Below are 14,862 nucleotides of genomic sequence, written 5' to 3'. Positions count from 1 at the left end.
TGTCCAGATTTGCTTCTGGAGGGCGGATTAGTGGCCGGGATGACTGCATGGGCTGTCCAAGGACAGATGGCTAGCTTTTCTACGAGAGAAAAAAATAGAAAGAAACAACATGAGTCTCCTTGATCACAATCTTCAGATAAGGGTTGTAGGTAAAACTCACCTATTTCCTCCGCCAGGGCTTTCATGTTATCCTGGTGCTGCATTTTTTGTTTTAACTTTAAAATTTTCTCCTGCAGCTCTGGCGGAAGGACGTCCCACCAGCTCTCCATCTTGAAAATTTGGATTTCTTGGACTCGAATGCGCTATTTTATACCGATCAGACGACCTCGTTTTCAACGGCACTTTCCGCCGAGGGACTGGGGCGGGAATCTCTCTCGAAAAACGCCACGTGGGATTGAGAGCCCTCTATCTGCCTTTAGTTTCAGAGCCCTTGGAGGACCCATTCGAGTCCTACTTTTTTAAAAAATGAAAAAATAAATAAAAAAAGGCATATAGATCCGTCATAAAGAACTCAGACATGAATGTCCAATAAAAAAACGTTTAATGAGAAGAACAAGGCGTGTTTTACATGCGGTCGGGACAAAATCGAAAGTGTCTATAGTGTGGTTGGGTGGACATCGACCGTAGACAGGTCCTGGGTTTCTGAGCTGCTAGAAATCGTTGGGTCCGTTCATGATGGATGTAGCGAGTATCGTGATCCAGTCCCCTTTGACCACGCATCCACTGTACAAAGTGATAACATTCCACTTGAGGGCAATGAAGCTGTAGAGGGTCTTCGTGTTGTCTGCAAGAACCTACAGAATTGACACGTGGGAGATCCTTGAATTTCGGACAACCCAAAGGTTCCAAATCGACGTGAGGCATCCCCCAGCTCGTCAACCATCGCCATTCGATCAAACTCTTTTTGTAAGCGACTAGAGAACGCTCGGAGGTCTTGTGTTGTTTGTAGAGGTGTTGGGCATCCGTTTTCAACTCATGAGCCAGATGGTACAAATTTTGTGGATAGTACGCGAGCCCGTGGATGTGCGTCGTACAGTCATACGCCGTTCGTTGATCTTTAGGTGAGAGATCATGCCAAGGCACGGAAGGTTTGTAATGAATCGATCCCCTGTGTTGACCCGTCCAATCACACCAACCAAGTTCCCTAGGAAGAAATTGGTCTCCCAAACAAAATCCTTCTAGGTCGATCACTAGACATACTTTATCGAGAAGGTGGGTAGTCTTCGGGTGGGAAGTAGTATTGCTCGGGCATTCCTCGTTCGGAGTAGAAGTCACAGACATCTGGGTCGGGATCGTCGGCTGCGTCGAAGACATAGCGGCATTCATGACATTTTCGGTCCGGTGCCCACGTGCTCAAGTCCGATAGGGACAGTTGGTTCTTGTCGTACCGACAACACTTGCACAAGTATCGGTCTAGTAGGGCGTCCAGACGTTTGAGGAGTGTTAAGGTCGTAGAATCCGTTTGTACTCCGATTGTCTTTGTATCGGAGTGGGACATTGAGATCGTCTGCTTTCTGGAGAAGATAACGAACAAATCGGTACTCACGACAATTTTGATGGAGAACCCAAGTCGTCAGGTCAATGAGCTCTGTTTCTTCGTCTTTGTCTTCTTTGCAGCCCTCACACAAGAGAGCGTCCAGCAACAAGTCTATGCGTCTACAGCACCTCTCCAAGCTCATGACAACCTGACGGTTGTCGCTGGCGTGACTCTTTATATACCCAAGGGTGTTGACATGGACCAAAGCTGACGCCACTTTCTACAGACCAATGACAGAGCTGCCGGAATGGGACTGACCTTGAATGGCCTTGACGCCACTCTGAGCATCCAATGACAGGATCGCCCGAATGTGGCACCATCCTTAAGAACCAATCACAGACCCTGGAATGTGACATCACGTGCTGCCGTCCAACCATAAATACGCGAGACACACTTCATTCGTTGTCAGTTGTCTTGAGAAGAAGAAGAAGATGAGCATCTCTTGGAAGTACGGAGACCTGTCGCCTGCTCGCTATCCATTTCGAGAAGAGAAGGAGGAGAAGAAGAAGAAGAAACCATCGAAACGTTCTCGTGCTAGCCAGAAACACGATGTCGTCTGCGAAGCAGCTGAACCCCCCGCCAAGATCATGAAGGACGCCAAGGAAATCCGCCGTCAAAAAGATGCGGAGCGGCGTAAGAAAAAGCGGGAAGAGAAAAAGAAACGAGACGAAGCGGAGTTGAACAAAGCCGCAGAAACCTTGGACGCTCTCGTCACCTCAGGCCCCCCACCTACAGAGAAAAGGCATTTTAGAGTTTCTAGAGGAACATTTGATTATATCTGTGGGATAGTTACTCTAGACATCCAACGCCAAAACACACGTTTTCCACAGGCGATTCCTGTACAGAAGCAAGTAGCGATAGCTCTGTGGAGACTAGGGTTTTATTCTTATCGATCTATTGCTATAACGTTCGGCATTGGAAAGTCCTCTGCAATTAAAATATGCCACAGTTTTAGTGAAGCAATAAACCGGAGGAAGAACGATTTCATTTCTTTACCAATTCATGAAGATGACATCAAAGAGACTAGAAGCTGGATTTTCCACACGTGGTAGGGGCAATTGATGGTACACATGTGGAAATAAAAGCACCACTTTTAAACCCAGCCGATTACTTCAACAGAAAGCAAAAATATTCAATCGTGACTCAGGCTGTGACTGATTCTCGAATGCTATTCTTGGATGTAAGTACTGGGTGGCCAGGGAGCATACATGATGCTCGAGTGCTTCGTCCAAGTGGTGTTTTCAGGGAGATAGAAAATGGTACTATTCTAACCAGACCAGTTACTGTAATAAACCGAACAAATGTGAGACCCCTAATACTGGGTGATCCTGCCTATCCGCTTCGTCCATGGCTTATGACTCCCTTTCCTGCAGGAGGTGCTTTAACAGCAGCACAACAGCGTTTCAACTATCGCTTATCTAAAGCACGCGTGATAATTGAACGTGCTCTTGGAAAATTAAAAACCCGCTGGCGTTGTCTGTTAAAGCAACTGGAAGAATCTACGGATCGTGTGCCCCAAACAATCATTACCTGTTGCATTCTTCACAACATATGTATACACATGGATGACGAGTTGGATGATGATGATGATGATGATGATGACAGTGATGATGATGGTGGGGATGGTTATTTAAGGCCGGATAATGCGGCCCGAAGGATAAGGCAAGCTATCGCAGACTACCTTTAAACCTCTGCAAGTTACATTCTTTAACTTCAGTTTATAAACTGATCACCACTCTGCAAAATCTACGTATTCATAGAATTTTATTTTCAAAATCTTAAATGATTACAGTCAAAGTGTATTCAAGTTCAAGTATCAAATGTGTTTTTATCACTAACTTGTAGCTAAAACAGGGAAATGTGTACCGAATATCAACATCAGACTTGCGCATTATATTCCATGCAAAAAACAGAAACAAAACATTGACCTAATATTTTCAATCTTTCTTAACCATTTTTCCAAATTCTGTTATGGCGGTAAGAAAAAGATCTTTAAAGTTGTTTTCGCTTCTCTCAAGAGCTGCCATCATCCGTTCCTCTCGTTCCTGGCTCTCTCTAAAAATGGCCAACCATGGGTCGTCATCGCTCTGTCCAGGCCCTTTAGGTAGACACTTTCTCTTCTTAGTCACCTTGCCACCCTGAGGTTAAAAAATTTCTCTTTCACCCTCTGAGGCGTTCTAGAGCTGTTGACCTCCAGTGCCTTCATTTCTTTCTCCAATTTCTCGGCTATAATAGCCCACATTGTCTGCCCCTTTTTCCCCTTTTTCCGAAGGCCTTCAACCTCCTCTTTGTAAATTCTTATCAGGGTCTCTTCTTCTAGAGTGCTCCATGATGGGGAGCGCTTTGTAGTCGAGGTGCGTGGCTGTTAGAAGAAGCGGAGGTTTCTAGCGGTGGACTTAGGGCAGGAACTTGGCTGGATGACGGATAAGACATGGAGATTGAGGGAAAGGGCATATTTAGAAGGTCGACATGGGGAATGAAGCCATACTGACTGTGACTGCTTCTGAAAGAATCAGTGAAGCATGCATGTCAAATTCCCGCCATTACGGATTCGTCTACCCAGCTCACTTTTAAAGGTTAAACATCGTAAAGGAATGAACTACTAATGAATCAATCGAATATAATTTACCTTTCCCAGCTGGCAGAGGGCCGAAAAGCAGTCCAGTCGTTGTTAAGATCCATGTTACTCAAAAATCTTCCTTGTTTCCTTTTTGCGTTTAACTGAACAAGCGACAACCTTGAAAACTAAATGTTAAGGTGACCTTTCAGATGAAACTAAATCGCTTTGGCGCTAAAATTTCTTATCGCGAAATGGACTTCCTGTTCAGCAAGTCGCGATTGGTCCGTCCCAAGTGAATTTAGATAGACACCAGATAGATCGTACTTTTAGAGTTGTAAACAGTGTTGTTAAAATCCTTTGATTGGGCCGCGTAACCTGAGCAACAGACACTGACAGTGACATTGGATAAATAGTCGGTCACACTTGAAACAGTGTGACACCGTTGTAACAGCGTTGTCAAATGTGCTAGTGGGACCTCAGCCATTATTTGCTCGCACTCTAAGAAGACATTTTTGCCATGCGGACTTTGAAAATAAAATAATGAAAACCGGCAAAGCAAATTTTCACAATACTTTGCCAAGTTAGGGAAAATCATTTCTTGCGATGAAAGGCCAGACAATACTTGAACGTTGTGTGGAGACTGGATCCTAATAGCTTACACATCAAGAAGCCTTGTTAAACAAACAGCCAAAAATACACTAGACTACGAGTAGTCCCTCTTTACTTTCGCTTTGTCCGTCGTATGTGACGTGAAAGAAAACCGTGAAAAAAAAAATGGCCATGTGAAGTCCTTCTCGCCCCCAGGATTTCACACGGCCATTTTTTTTGCGGTTCTTTCGCGTCAATTATGACAGACTAGGCGAAAGAGGGACTACTGGTACATGTAGTCTAAAAATACACATGGCATCTACTTTTCTGGTTTTTGGTTAGTCTGCCCACCTAAACCTCTGTGGTAATACGGTTGTCCTCTCTAGTATAAAACTTGTTGCAGGAACTACGAGTGTTTGAGTAAGGCTTTTTTAACAGAAACTGGACAGGTATGTTCGTTTGATGTACATGCTTTAGCTAACGTGTTTGATTTATGATTTTATCTCATTAAATGAACTCGCCACCTTAAAAGCTTGGTTTGTAGGGGATTCTTCATTACATGTAGCTTAAATGGTCTGCAAAAGAAATGTACATTTGTTTCACAAGGAGTCAACGATATCTCGCTGGACGGAAACAAAATGTATCACTAAGCGAGAACGATATATCGCTAAGCGAGTAAGATATACCGCTAAGCAAGAACAATATATTGCTAAGTGGGAATGATATATCACTAAATGAGAACGATATATCGTTGAACGGAAACGATTTATTGCAAAGTGTAAACGATATCTCGCGATATCTTACCGACAAATAAAACAATAGCTGCCACGATATACATCGCTCGATATTAATTATCGTTAAATATCGCTGATATATCGCGATTTTCGCGATATTCGACGATTATCGCTTGCATTACTTTTGCGCAATACTGTAATTAATGCGGAGCTTACATTATTATCCTTTTGTCCCCTACAGGGGTATGGTGATGTCGAGTAAATCCAAAAAATGGACAATTTTTTTGCACTTTATTTGGGAAATTATCGTTTTGTGTCAGTAACAGGTGTTGTTTTCCATTAGCCTAATATTTTCAGGCTTTGAGTCAGAGTGTCTCGAGATCAGACCGCCACACCATTACGGATGAGCTGTTCTTTTGCTAAAACTGATTTGGTTACTATTGAAGAGTAAAACGTGTTCTGCTGCTGTGATATATTTACACAACCAATTTGAATCCTTAATTAATATTTTATACGCTTGCCGTTGCTCTTGATAACCATGTCAATCCGTTTGGGCGTAGAGCTTATTAAAGTGTTCACAGTCTCAACGGGTATAGACAAAAATGTATTTATCACACAAGTTTGAAACTGTTGAAATGTTTCACGGCGTATATTGCCTTGCACAGCTTGATTCCTGAGTTTCCTGCCAACTATTGAAAACAAATTTTCAATGCAAGCCAGATCTGGAGATCTTGGGCACAGTTTAATTAATGTGCTGTTGGTGCGTTGCATTGCGGCTCTTGCTAAAGATGAATTTTGAGAAGGATCTCCATCTTGGACAAAAAGACGCCTGCTCCCTTTGCCAGCAACGTGAAAGAGCCTGTGAAAATTGGCATCAATGAATGATGCTAAATATCTCCGATTCATTCTTTCATATGGCTCACAGCAAATAACTCCCTTGTCATAGGAAATAGCGACTATTAATCTCAACAGTTTTCTTCCTGTTCCCTCTTTATGACCTTTAGCAGTGCATCCCAGGGCCAAGCGTTCCGATTTCTTTCGCCACACACGAGCCTTCAGTACACTTGCCTGATCTAGTGAATTTCACTTGTGTGTGAAACCCGTACCATCTAAGTAGAAGCCAATTTCTTCCGTCCAAACATTTTCACTGTAATTCTGTTTCATGTGTTTCGCAAACCTCACCCTTTTTTTAATATCTTCTTCATTCATGACTCCTTTTTTAGCACACTGTAAATAAAAGTAGTTCTGGGAATTTAAAAAACGGGAAACTGTCCTGACAGAAACTCGCCCCTGATCTATGCCTGCTTCTTCCATGAGTCTTTTGCACGTGAAATTCACCTCCTTTCTTCTCAGCACATTTAGACGTCTTATCAGTAGTCTGTTTTCCCTGTCGCTCAACTTGCACTTTGGACCCCGTTTGGAATGCATCCTAATACACCTTCTCTCCATATTTTTCTCATTTCTAATCCTCAAAACACTTCTGATAGAAATTTGGCACATCTCTGCAACTTTACGAATAGGTAGTCCCTTAACCCTGCATAAATAATATGCCTGGGCCCGGGTCACGATGTCAATCGCACTTTTGAACACCACTGCGTACTGGTTACGTTCGGTCACTTGTTGACCGTATCCCTAACAATTCGCAAAATCTTCACGCCTTTCCCACGAAAATTCCCCACTTTATATAATGAATTTCACAATAAAAACCACTAGAAACAGCCAGCACGTGCGATTAAAGAGACGTCAATAATTCTCCATCACACACGTTGTTATCAAAGCAAGATCTACTATACTTCCTCCCATCACTTAACACATTATTACGAATACAATACTAGACACATTTCGTTGGAACACGTTACACGAATGATCTAGAATCGTCGTGTTACAAGATGGCAGCTTATCCCTTCTCCCCCTCCCCCCAATTTAGTGTTGTTAGAAAAATTTTCGGACAACTTCTGGTAGTTTTGAAAACAACATTGAAGGACGGGGGAAACGAGGATGGGTGTTCCAACAAATGTGACGAGTATTGTAGTTGTATTGTTTGCATGTCCAGGCTGAGTACTGATTTTATTATCCTAAGGCAGTTTAAAATTCTGAGGTAGTGTCTACTATCACATGTATTGTTTATCACAGGCTTCGTGAATATGTTTTAGACACTGTAAAGCAGAGTGAAGCCTCTAAAACTAAATAGGGCTAGAATGGGTGTGAAATTATTGCTTTTTAAAATATGGAAATTTTGTGATAGTGTGCCTCAAAAGGGGTCTTGAAAGCACTCAAAAGTTACATGGGCCAATTTTTTCACGATTGATTTTCATTTTACTAACATTAAGGTATCTACTGATATCAGTATCAATCTGAGCTAACCAGGCAGGTAAGAAATATTAACTTCTAAAATTAGGCAATATTGGATGGTGGTTTTCGCTTCAAAAGTTGGTCAGAGATCGTACCAGGCCCCACACTGCCAAAAGCTTCTCTGCCAAATCTGCACATGTGATTTAAAAGACCCTTTAGAATAGAAACGCTCCATGCAAATACCTAGTTGATAGGTTTACTTTGTTAGTTTTTATGCAATTCCAAACTTACCCCTTAGAAAACGTGATTTTCCATGATCTGGAGGCCCTGAATGGTACCCCCCTGAAACTTTGAAACTAAAAGTCAGAAACCAAAGCTTCTTTGGATTTTGGAATATCTCACTAAGGTGAACTTCTGCAATAAGTTTCATCAAAATAGGTTAACCCACATTTCCACCCTGTGGAACACTTTCTCAGACAATGACACTTAAGTGAAGAAGGACTCGAGAGAAGCCAAGGGAAGAGAAGAGAAAATTTCAGTTAAGTGCATTGTAAAGCTGAGAGAAATATAGCACAAGACAAAACACTTATTTACAATGGTTGGCTTTCAAGTCTTTCAGTTAACATTTTCCTTGTTAATGCATGCATTGCTGCCTCACATATTTTGTAAAACGCTGAAAAAATGGAGACAGCCTGAACATTTGCAATTCCAAGTTGACAGAGATTCTGGCGTATTTCAACAATCACACACCACTTCACCATTCAAGCCTACAGCAGAAATCATTGGCGAGTTTTCTTAATTGTCATTGTCTGTTTAGTCTGACACGTTATAGCTGAACTCCTGACGCCATATACATTTCTATTTGATTGCAGTACATTTATCTGTAACAAATGCACTTGTAAGGAATGTTTGGGACAGTTTAGTTTCTTTTTGACTGGGTAAGACTTGCTTGCAAGGATTGTTTGGCTACTGCTGTCAGCTCAGAGGTGTTTGATCATTGTAAACTGTTTACACTGACAATTAATTTTGTACTTTACGCAGAAGCATAATTATTTCCTTATACACTATCTATCTACTTTCCAGGGTTAAAAACAGGAGCTCTGCTTTTAGGCTTGCATAAATCTATATATAATTTGGGCAATTCGATGCGAGACATTGAGAAAGTGAAAATATTGAAAATCAATTTTTCATGTTGAAGCTTACACTTACAGAAAGTGTAAGCTATTTCAAATTTACAAGTTTTGTGTGTCTTGTGGCAGACTGTAGAATTTGGGGCTACTTGAATGTCATTAAAAAGGAAATTTTGCAAAGGAACTTCAAAATGATTGAATTAAACTTTAGAATACCTATGTATGGTCTCAACCTTAAGTAATGACGAGGCTGTGAATAATTGCCCAACTTCTTGCAACCGTTGAGCTTGGATGAAACCTTTTCTTGAACGATGATGACATATCCAAAGTTGAAAGGGAAACTAGAGGTCATGCTCCTTCTCCTTTGCCTTACAAAGTTCTTCTTTCAAATGCTCAACCTCAGTTTTCAAGTTCTCCACAAATTCTCCAAGGGTTGGAGGACCAGACAACTCCACTGTTTTGCAATCTGGAAGCGACTCCTTTAAGAGCATTGGCAAATCACGGTCTTGTAGCATTTTTTCCATTGAATGTTTTCCTTCTTCTGTCTGAGCATGAGAAACGTTCTTCTCTCAGGCTTACCTTTTCTGGTGCCCACTCAAATATAGAGGGAATTGAACCTTTTTTTAAGGTCCCTTCTTTGGCCTTTAAGACCAGCTTTAAAGTCAGTTGGACAGAAATGCTCCGAGCAACAAAATTTCTGATGTACACTCTTGAAATAAACGTCTCCTCTTTGAATGCAAAGTTCCCACTCTTTTCTAGTTATCAGGTATTTTGGAAAGGCATGAAAAGATAAATCCAGCTGATTCACTCGGATTGTTGCATTTTGCTGCAACACAACAGTTATGACCCTATTTCTTCCTCTACTTTTCGTCATTTTCTAAAGATCGTTATGCCATGTTGTTTTTGAGGGCCACTAAGCCTCGCTTCCGCGCAACTTCCGGTTTTTTCCCGAATCAATGTATTGCGAGCTAGGCCAACCAGAGAACACATACAGTTGCTTGACATCTGGGTGTTTTTCCTTGACAAATTTGCCAATAACTGGAGACAAACACTGCAACGGCATTCTTGTCATGTGTCATTTCATTAGACACAATAACATGAGGCTCACACAAATTATCCCCACCACCATTTGCTTTAGTCCACACAGCCACAGTGAAGAGGGTCACCTGCTCCTGGTTCCAGTGCACTGTCTGGATTTCATCTTGATACTCTTCCTTGTTAAGATATGCTAGCCTCTCCTCAAAGTACTTTGATTGCTGGGTTTCGACAAAACACTGACCACTGGTCAACTGACCTCCTACTGACCCCACTACTGACCCCCTATAAAATCAATGGGAAAATAAAAATTAAAAAAGCCCAGAACTATCAATGGGACCCGATTCAAGTTCATCAATAAATTTAGCTTACCTGAAACTTTCAAGAGGGCAGATGCGTTGCAGATTTCAGACTCTTGTTCTCCTTTTACTGTTTAGTGGAGGTTTTGTTGGCGGAAAATCGAGCACAAAATAAGATTGAATATCATCAAATATTGCTTTCGTACGCATTGGGAAATGAAGCAAGGAGAAACACTGACAAATGAACAGGGTCGCAAAAGGATCGCGATGGACTGCTCATGGCACAAACAGGCGCATAAACCTCAACTGGAAGACGAATTTCATAAGGTAGTTCCAGGCCTCTCGCCTAGTTCTCGCATTTTAAGAACTGTAGCAGCTGTCCTGTTAACCTTTTGGACAAGTCTGGTGGATTGCTTTCTCCTTGGTGCATGAAGTCGTCAAAAAGACCACTGATTCTCAAGGTAACTCAATCTAATTTAATCATTTTCTTACATAGCTTTGTTTGTGCTAGTAATGGCTGCATAATTGTGAACGACACAGGCATCTACAACAAAAAACAAGACATCGACTCTTTGAGGACGAGCCTCTATATTCCCAATGTTTAAGCAATGTATCAGTTACTATTTCACTTAATTCTAGAGAGGGTGGTGACATTTTTCATTGCGTGGCGGTAAAATATCGATTATTAACTAATTAGCGCTTTTTTCAGTGTTAAAGTTCATTCTAGTCACTTGTGTGTGCACGATGGTGATAATGAACCGTGGTCTGGATTTTGAGGCGATGTGCTAAACGTATCTCGCTGAAGCAGCTTTCACTGGTCACACATTAAAGAATCAAACTTCTGGAATTCAGGGGAACACCCAGGCCCCGGTTCCTGAAAGGCCGATTAAACTATCCCCAGATTAAGAGTTAAACCAAGATTAAATTTCTTATTCCCAGAATAACTAATCGGAGGTTAAAAAGGTGTTGCTGAAAACACATTTATTCTTCGATTAACTATCCCTCGATTAAAAATGGAATAAACCAGTCAGACCAGTTTTTCGAAAATTTGGCGCGAAAATATGTTCCAGTGTGCACGGGGAAGCAGTCAAGAAAGAGGGTAAAGGAAGAAAAATGGCGGAAAATGAAGTGACGGAAGTTGAGGTGACAAAGGTCGAGAGGAAGAGGAAACGAAATTTCTGTAATTACAGAGAGTGTTCGTAAAAATCTAGAAACAATCCACTCTAAGCTGACTAACAGCGTCACGGTCAAAAGAAAAAATCAGATATGGGAGGAGATCACGAACGACGTCAATGCGGTGGGTCGGGCGAACCACACAGTGCAAGAAGGGAAAAATCTCCATTCTACTGCGAAGAAGGAGTTCTCGTTCTTTAAAAAGGAGAGCAAAAAAACCGGTGGTGGACCACAACCAAAGCCACCCTTGCAGTCAAGCGAGCAAATGATTGAAGATACACCCACTTTTGCCGGCCTGCATGGTTTCGAAACTGTCAGTGACGAAGGAGCTGGTAAGTAGTATGCAAATTTTTATTGTTGCAAAATAAACATCAGTCATGTGATTTTCTTGAAAGTGGTTTTCGGGCCGCCATGTTTAACACTTGTTTACCATTTCTTTAAATAAGCTTATGGTTTATTGGAAATTGTTTTAAAGCAAGGAAATGCCAAGTCAACTTTCTACTTGAATTGAATGCAACCGAGAGGTCCTTTGTTTTCCACGGTTTACTTTTGTAAGCTTTCAAAATTTTGCAGATAATTTGTTATGTTTGATATGTCGAAAAAGCCTGTAGTCGTCAATCTTTTTGCCAAATTTGTGAAAGTCGCTGTGACTTGGAGCTATTACACCCGGCAGCTGTCGTTTTCTTAGTTCGAAATCTGAAACAAAAAAACAATTAGTTTGTTGAATTTGTGTTGGCCATCACTTTTACGAAAATGTTTCATGTCCCACAAGTTTGGATACAGTCATTGATTTTTGTTCAAACAAGGATGACTTAATATTGTTGAATTAAATTGACATATGACCCTTCGCACATAGCACATGAACATTTTAAGGGTGTTTCAATTTACGAAAAGTATGCTTTCTTTTGAAAAGCAGACAAGTGTTTTGTAATGGCTTGTATTCTGTGATGTAATGATATGTTTTAAGCCTTGGAAATGACAGAAACTATCCCTTACAAATATATTAAAATAGTTTTGAGAAGACCGGTGTTAAATGAAAAGTGACCCAAGTGACCAATATGATGGCTCCCCCACAGAGAAAATGTCCAAGCCAAGAAAGAGGCGTGTGAGCAGCGAAGATGTGCTGCAAATGCAGCATAACTGTCTTAGTCTGCAGAGAGAAAAACAGGAAGCTGACACTACAAGTCCAATTGACAACTTACACCTTATTGTGAGATATTGTGTTACAGAGGGGCTTTGAAAAAAAGTGACCCCGACCCCTTACTGTTCCCCTCTATAGTGCACTGGAAAATAACAAAATGAAAAGTACATTGAGGCTGAATCAAGTTAGTTGCAAATTGTGGCTTACCTAAATTTCAAAAATGGCGGAAACTCGGCCTGACTGAGGTTCTACTTGCCGACTTGTTTCATCTCAAGTATCTCGGTTCTCTTCTCTCCGATAGATGAGCAAAAAATAAGTTGAAGCATCATCAAGTATGTTATAAAAAAAGGTTAAGTCTGCTACGAGCCTTCAAGGCCCATCAGGCCGGTGCTTATCTCCGGTTTCTGTAGCATGAAGCGACTAGGAGTATTTCTACTCCCCCCTGGATGGGATGCTAGTCCATCGCAGGGTTACCCCCAGCATTAAATTCGCCGGTACCCATTTATACACCTGGGTGGAGAGAGGCACCGTGACGGTAAAGTGTCTTGCCCAAGAACACAACACAATGTCCCCGGCCAGGACCCGAACCCAGACCACTCGATCCGGAGTCGAGCGCACTAACCATGAGGCCACCGCGCCTCCCCAAGTATGTTATAAGTTTCTCTGAAATACCATAACAACAACAAAGACGGGTGGAAACAGAACAGTTGGAAGAACACAATCGACAATTGAGCAACAACCAGGAACTATACAGCAACTGGAAGTTGTTCTGCATGGAGCTTAGTGGTTCTAGGCTCCTCTGTCCATTCTCCATCTTCGCATAAATTTTGTCAATATTTCTTTAAGTTTTTGGCCTGATTTCGCATCACTTGGATGTTTTGCTGTTACATTTTTGGTAGCCTCCTCTCATCTTGATTTTGACAAACAGAAAAAATAAATTGGTGCATGACCTGGAACTTCTAAGTTCCAGACAGAGCAGCTTCTGGTTTCTGTGTGATGTGTGCATGTCACTCACTTGTGTTTATCTTCAAACTGTTTTCTTTTCTTTTATTTGTTTTTTTTTTATGGAAGCAGGTAACATACCTGATGATGCTTAAATTTTGCACTGCTTATCAGGGAAGAGAGGCAGGCACTTCTAATGAAATGCATGTAAGTCAGAAAGAGGGGGGTCAGTGTTTTGTCAAAACCCATTGGAAGGGGTTATTGTTATGTTAATGTACCATGATAAATAAACCTTGCTGGAAATATGTTTGTCCTAACCTGCATGGTTTAGTGGTCTTAACCTATGATCAAGTTACAGGTAAATAATTTTTATTATTTGATCAACTTTAAGTGTAACAAATGAATCTGGCTTCACAAAGAATGCCAATCAATCACACAGCTGATTTTACATTAAATTAAATTAAAGGTGAAGCTGAATTCAGACTTCACATGGTCAGTTCTTCAATAGTAAGCTTCAAGCATACACGATTTGTTTTGTGTCCCTCATTTTTCCCGTTTTCTTTGTCACCAAACGTTTTCTAAGAGTACCATCCTTACAGGTAACTTTCAAAATAATGCTTTCTCACCTGAAGGCTGGCATTCAAACAATGACCTTGCAGCTACTGAATTCAGTTGTATTTTGGCTTTTGAATTCTTATTAAACAGTTTATATGAATAATAAAATCAGTATTACAATGTATCACTCCATTTTTTACCTTAACAGTACACCGGCAAATGCTTCACCGATTTTGGGAGTAGGAGGCTTAGGCATATAACTTACATACTTTACAGTGAGGTTGATTTGTTGCTCTTGCTCGATTATGGTAAGACTGAGAAAAAATGGAGCGGGTTTTTTTTTGTATGAACTGTTGTAAGTTGATTGTCACAGGTAAGGGCAGTTCTTCTCCGCTTCAAAACTTACACCTTGTTTATTTTCAACCTGATTCTTCAGGTTGCCCTCATGACAGTTCGTTTGAGAAACCGAGCACAAATACAATTGAAAAAATGCAGCTTCAAAATTTTAAAGCGTCCCTGGATGCAAGACCTTTGACTTGAAGAAGTCGCTTATGCTATTCATCTGTCAAAAATCAATATCACATTGTTAAAAAGATGTTGACAGTGCTTTAATAATGTATGTTACATACAATGTCATAAGCTAATGCTGTCAAAGAAAAAGTAAAACGAATTTATTAAAAGTATCGGTATTTTACCAGTCACTCTTTCTTGCAACAAAAGAACTAGTTTTTCGTAGGAAAAGGTCATCAAGGTTTTGGGACTCCAATTTGACCAGGCATGTGGGTCCCAGGACCCAGATTGAAAAATCCTAGTGCCATCTCTGCCAAGCTCCATTTTTTCACTGTTTTTATTTTTGAATCCGTATTAACCAATCAT

General features: G+C 41.0%; 1 protein-coding gene across 1 annotated transcript; it reads left to right on the top strand.

The window, feature by feature from the left end:
- The first annotated feature begins 2,702 nt into the window (after positions 1–2,702).
- Positions 2,703–3,224, top strand: LOC137972664 (uncharacterized). The gene has a single exon (XM_068819395.1). The coding sequence runs from the start codon at positions 2,703–2,705 to the stop codon at positions 3,222–3,224; it is 522 nt and encodes a 173-aa protein (XP_068675496.1).
- Positions 3,225–14,862: the final 11,638 nt, after the last annotated feature.

The sequence above is a fragment of the Montipora foliosa genome, chromosome 10 (genome assembly GCF_036669935.1).
Source record: "Montipora foliosa isolate CH-2021 chromosome 10, ASM3666993v2, whole genome shotgun sequence".
In the NCBI taxonomy this organism is placed as follows: Eukaryota; Metazoa; Cnidaria; class Anthozoa; order Scleractinia; family Acroporidae; genus Montipora; species Montipora foliosa.
This window is presented reverse-complemented; position numbering and strand designations above follow the sequence as displayed.

Coding starts and splice junctions, on each gene's coding strand:
- LOC137972664 (XM_068819395.1), top strand. CDS start 2,703: ATGCTATTCTTGGATGTAAGTACTGGGTGGCCAGGGAGCATACATGAT.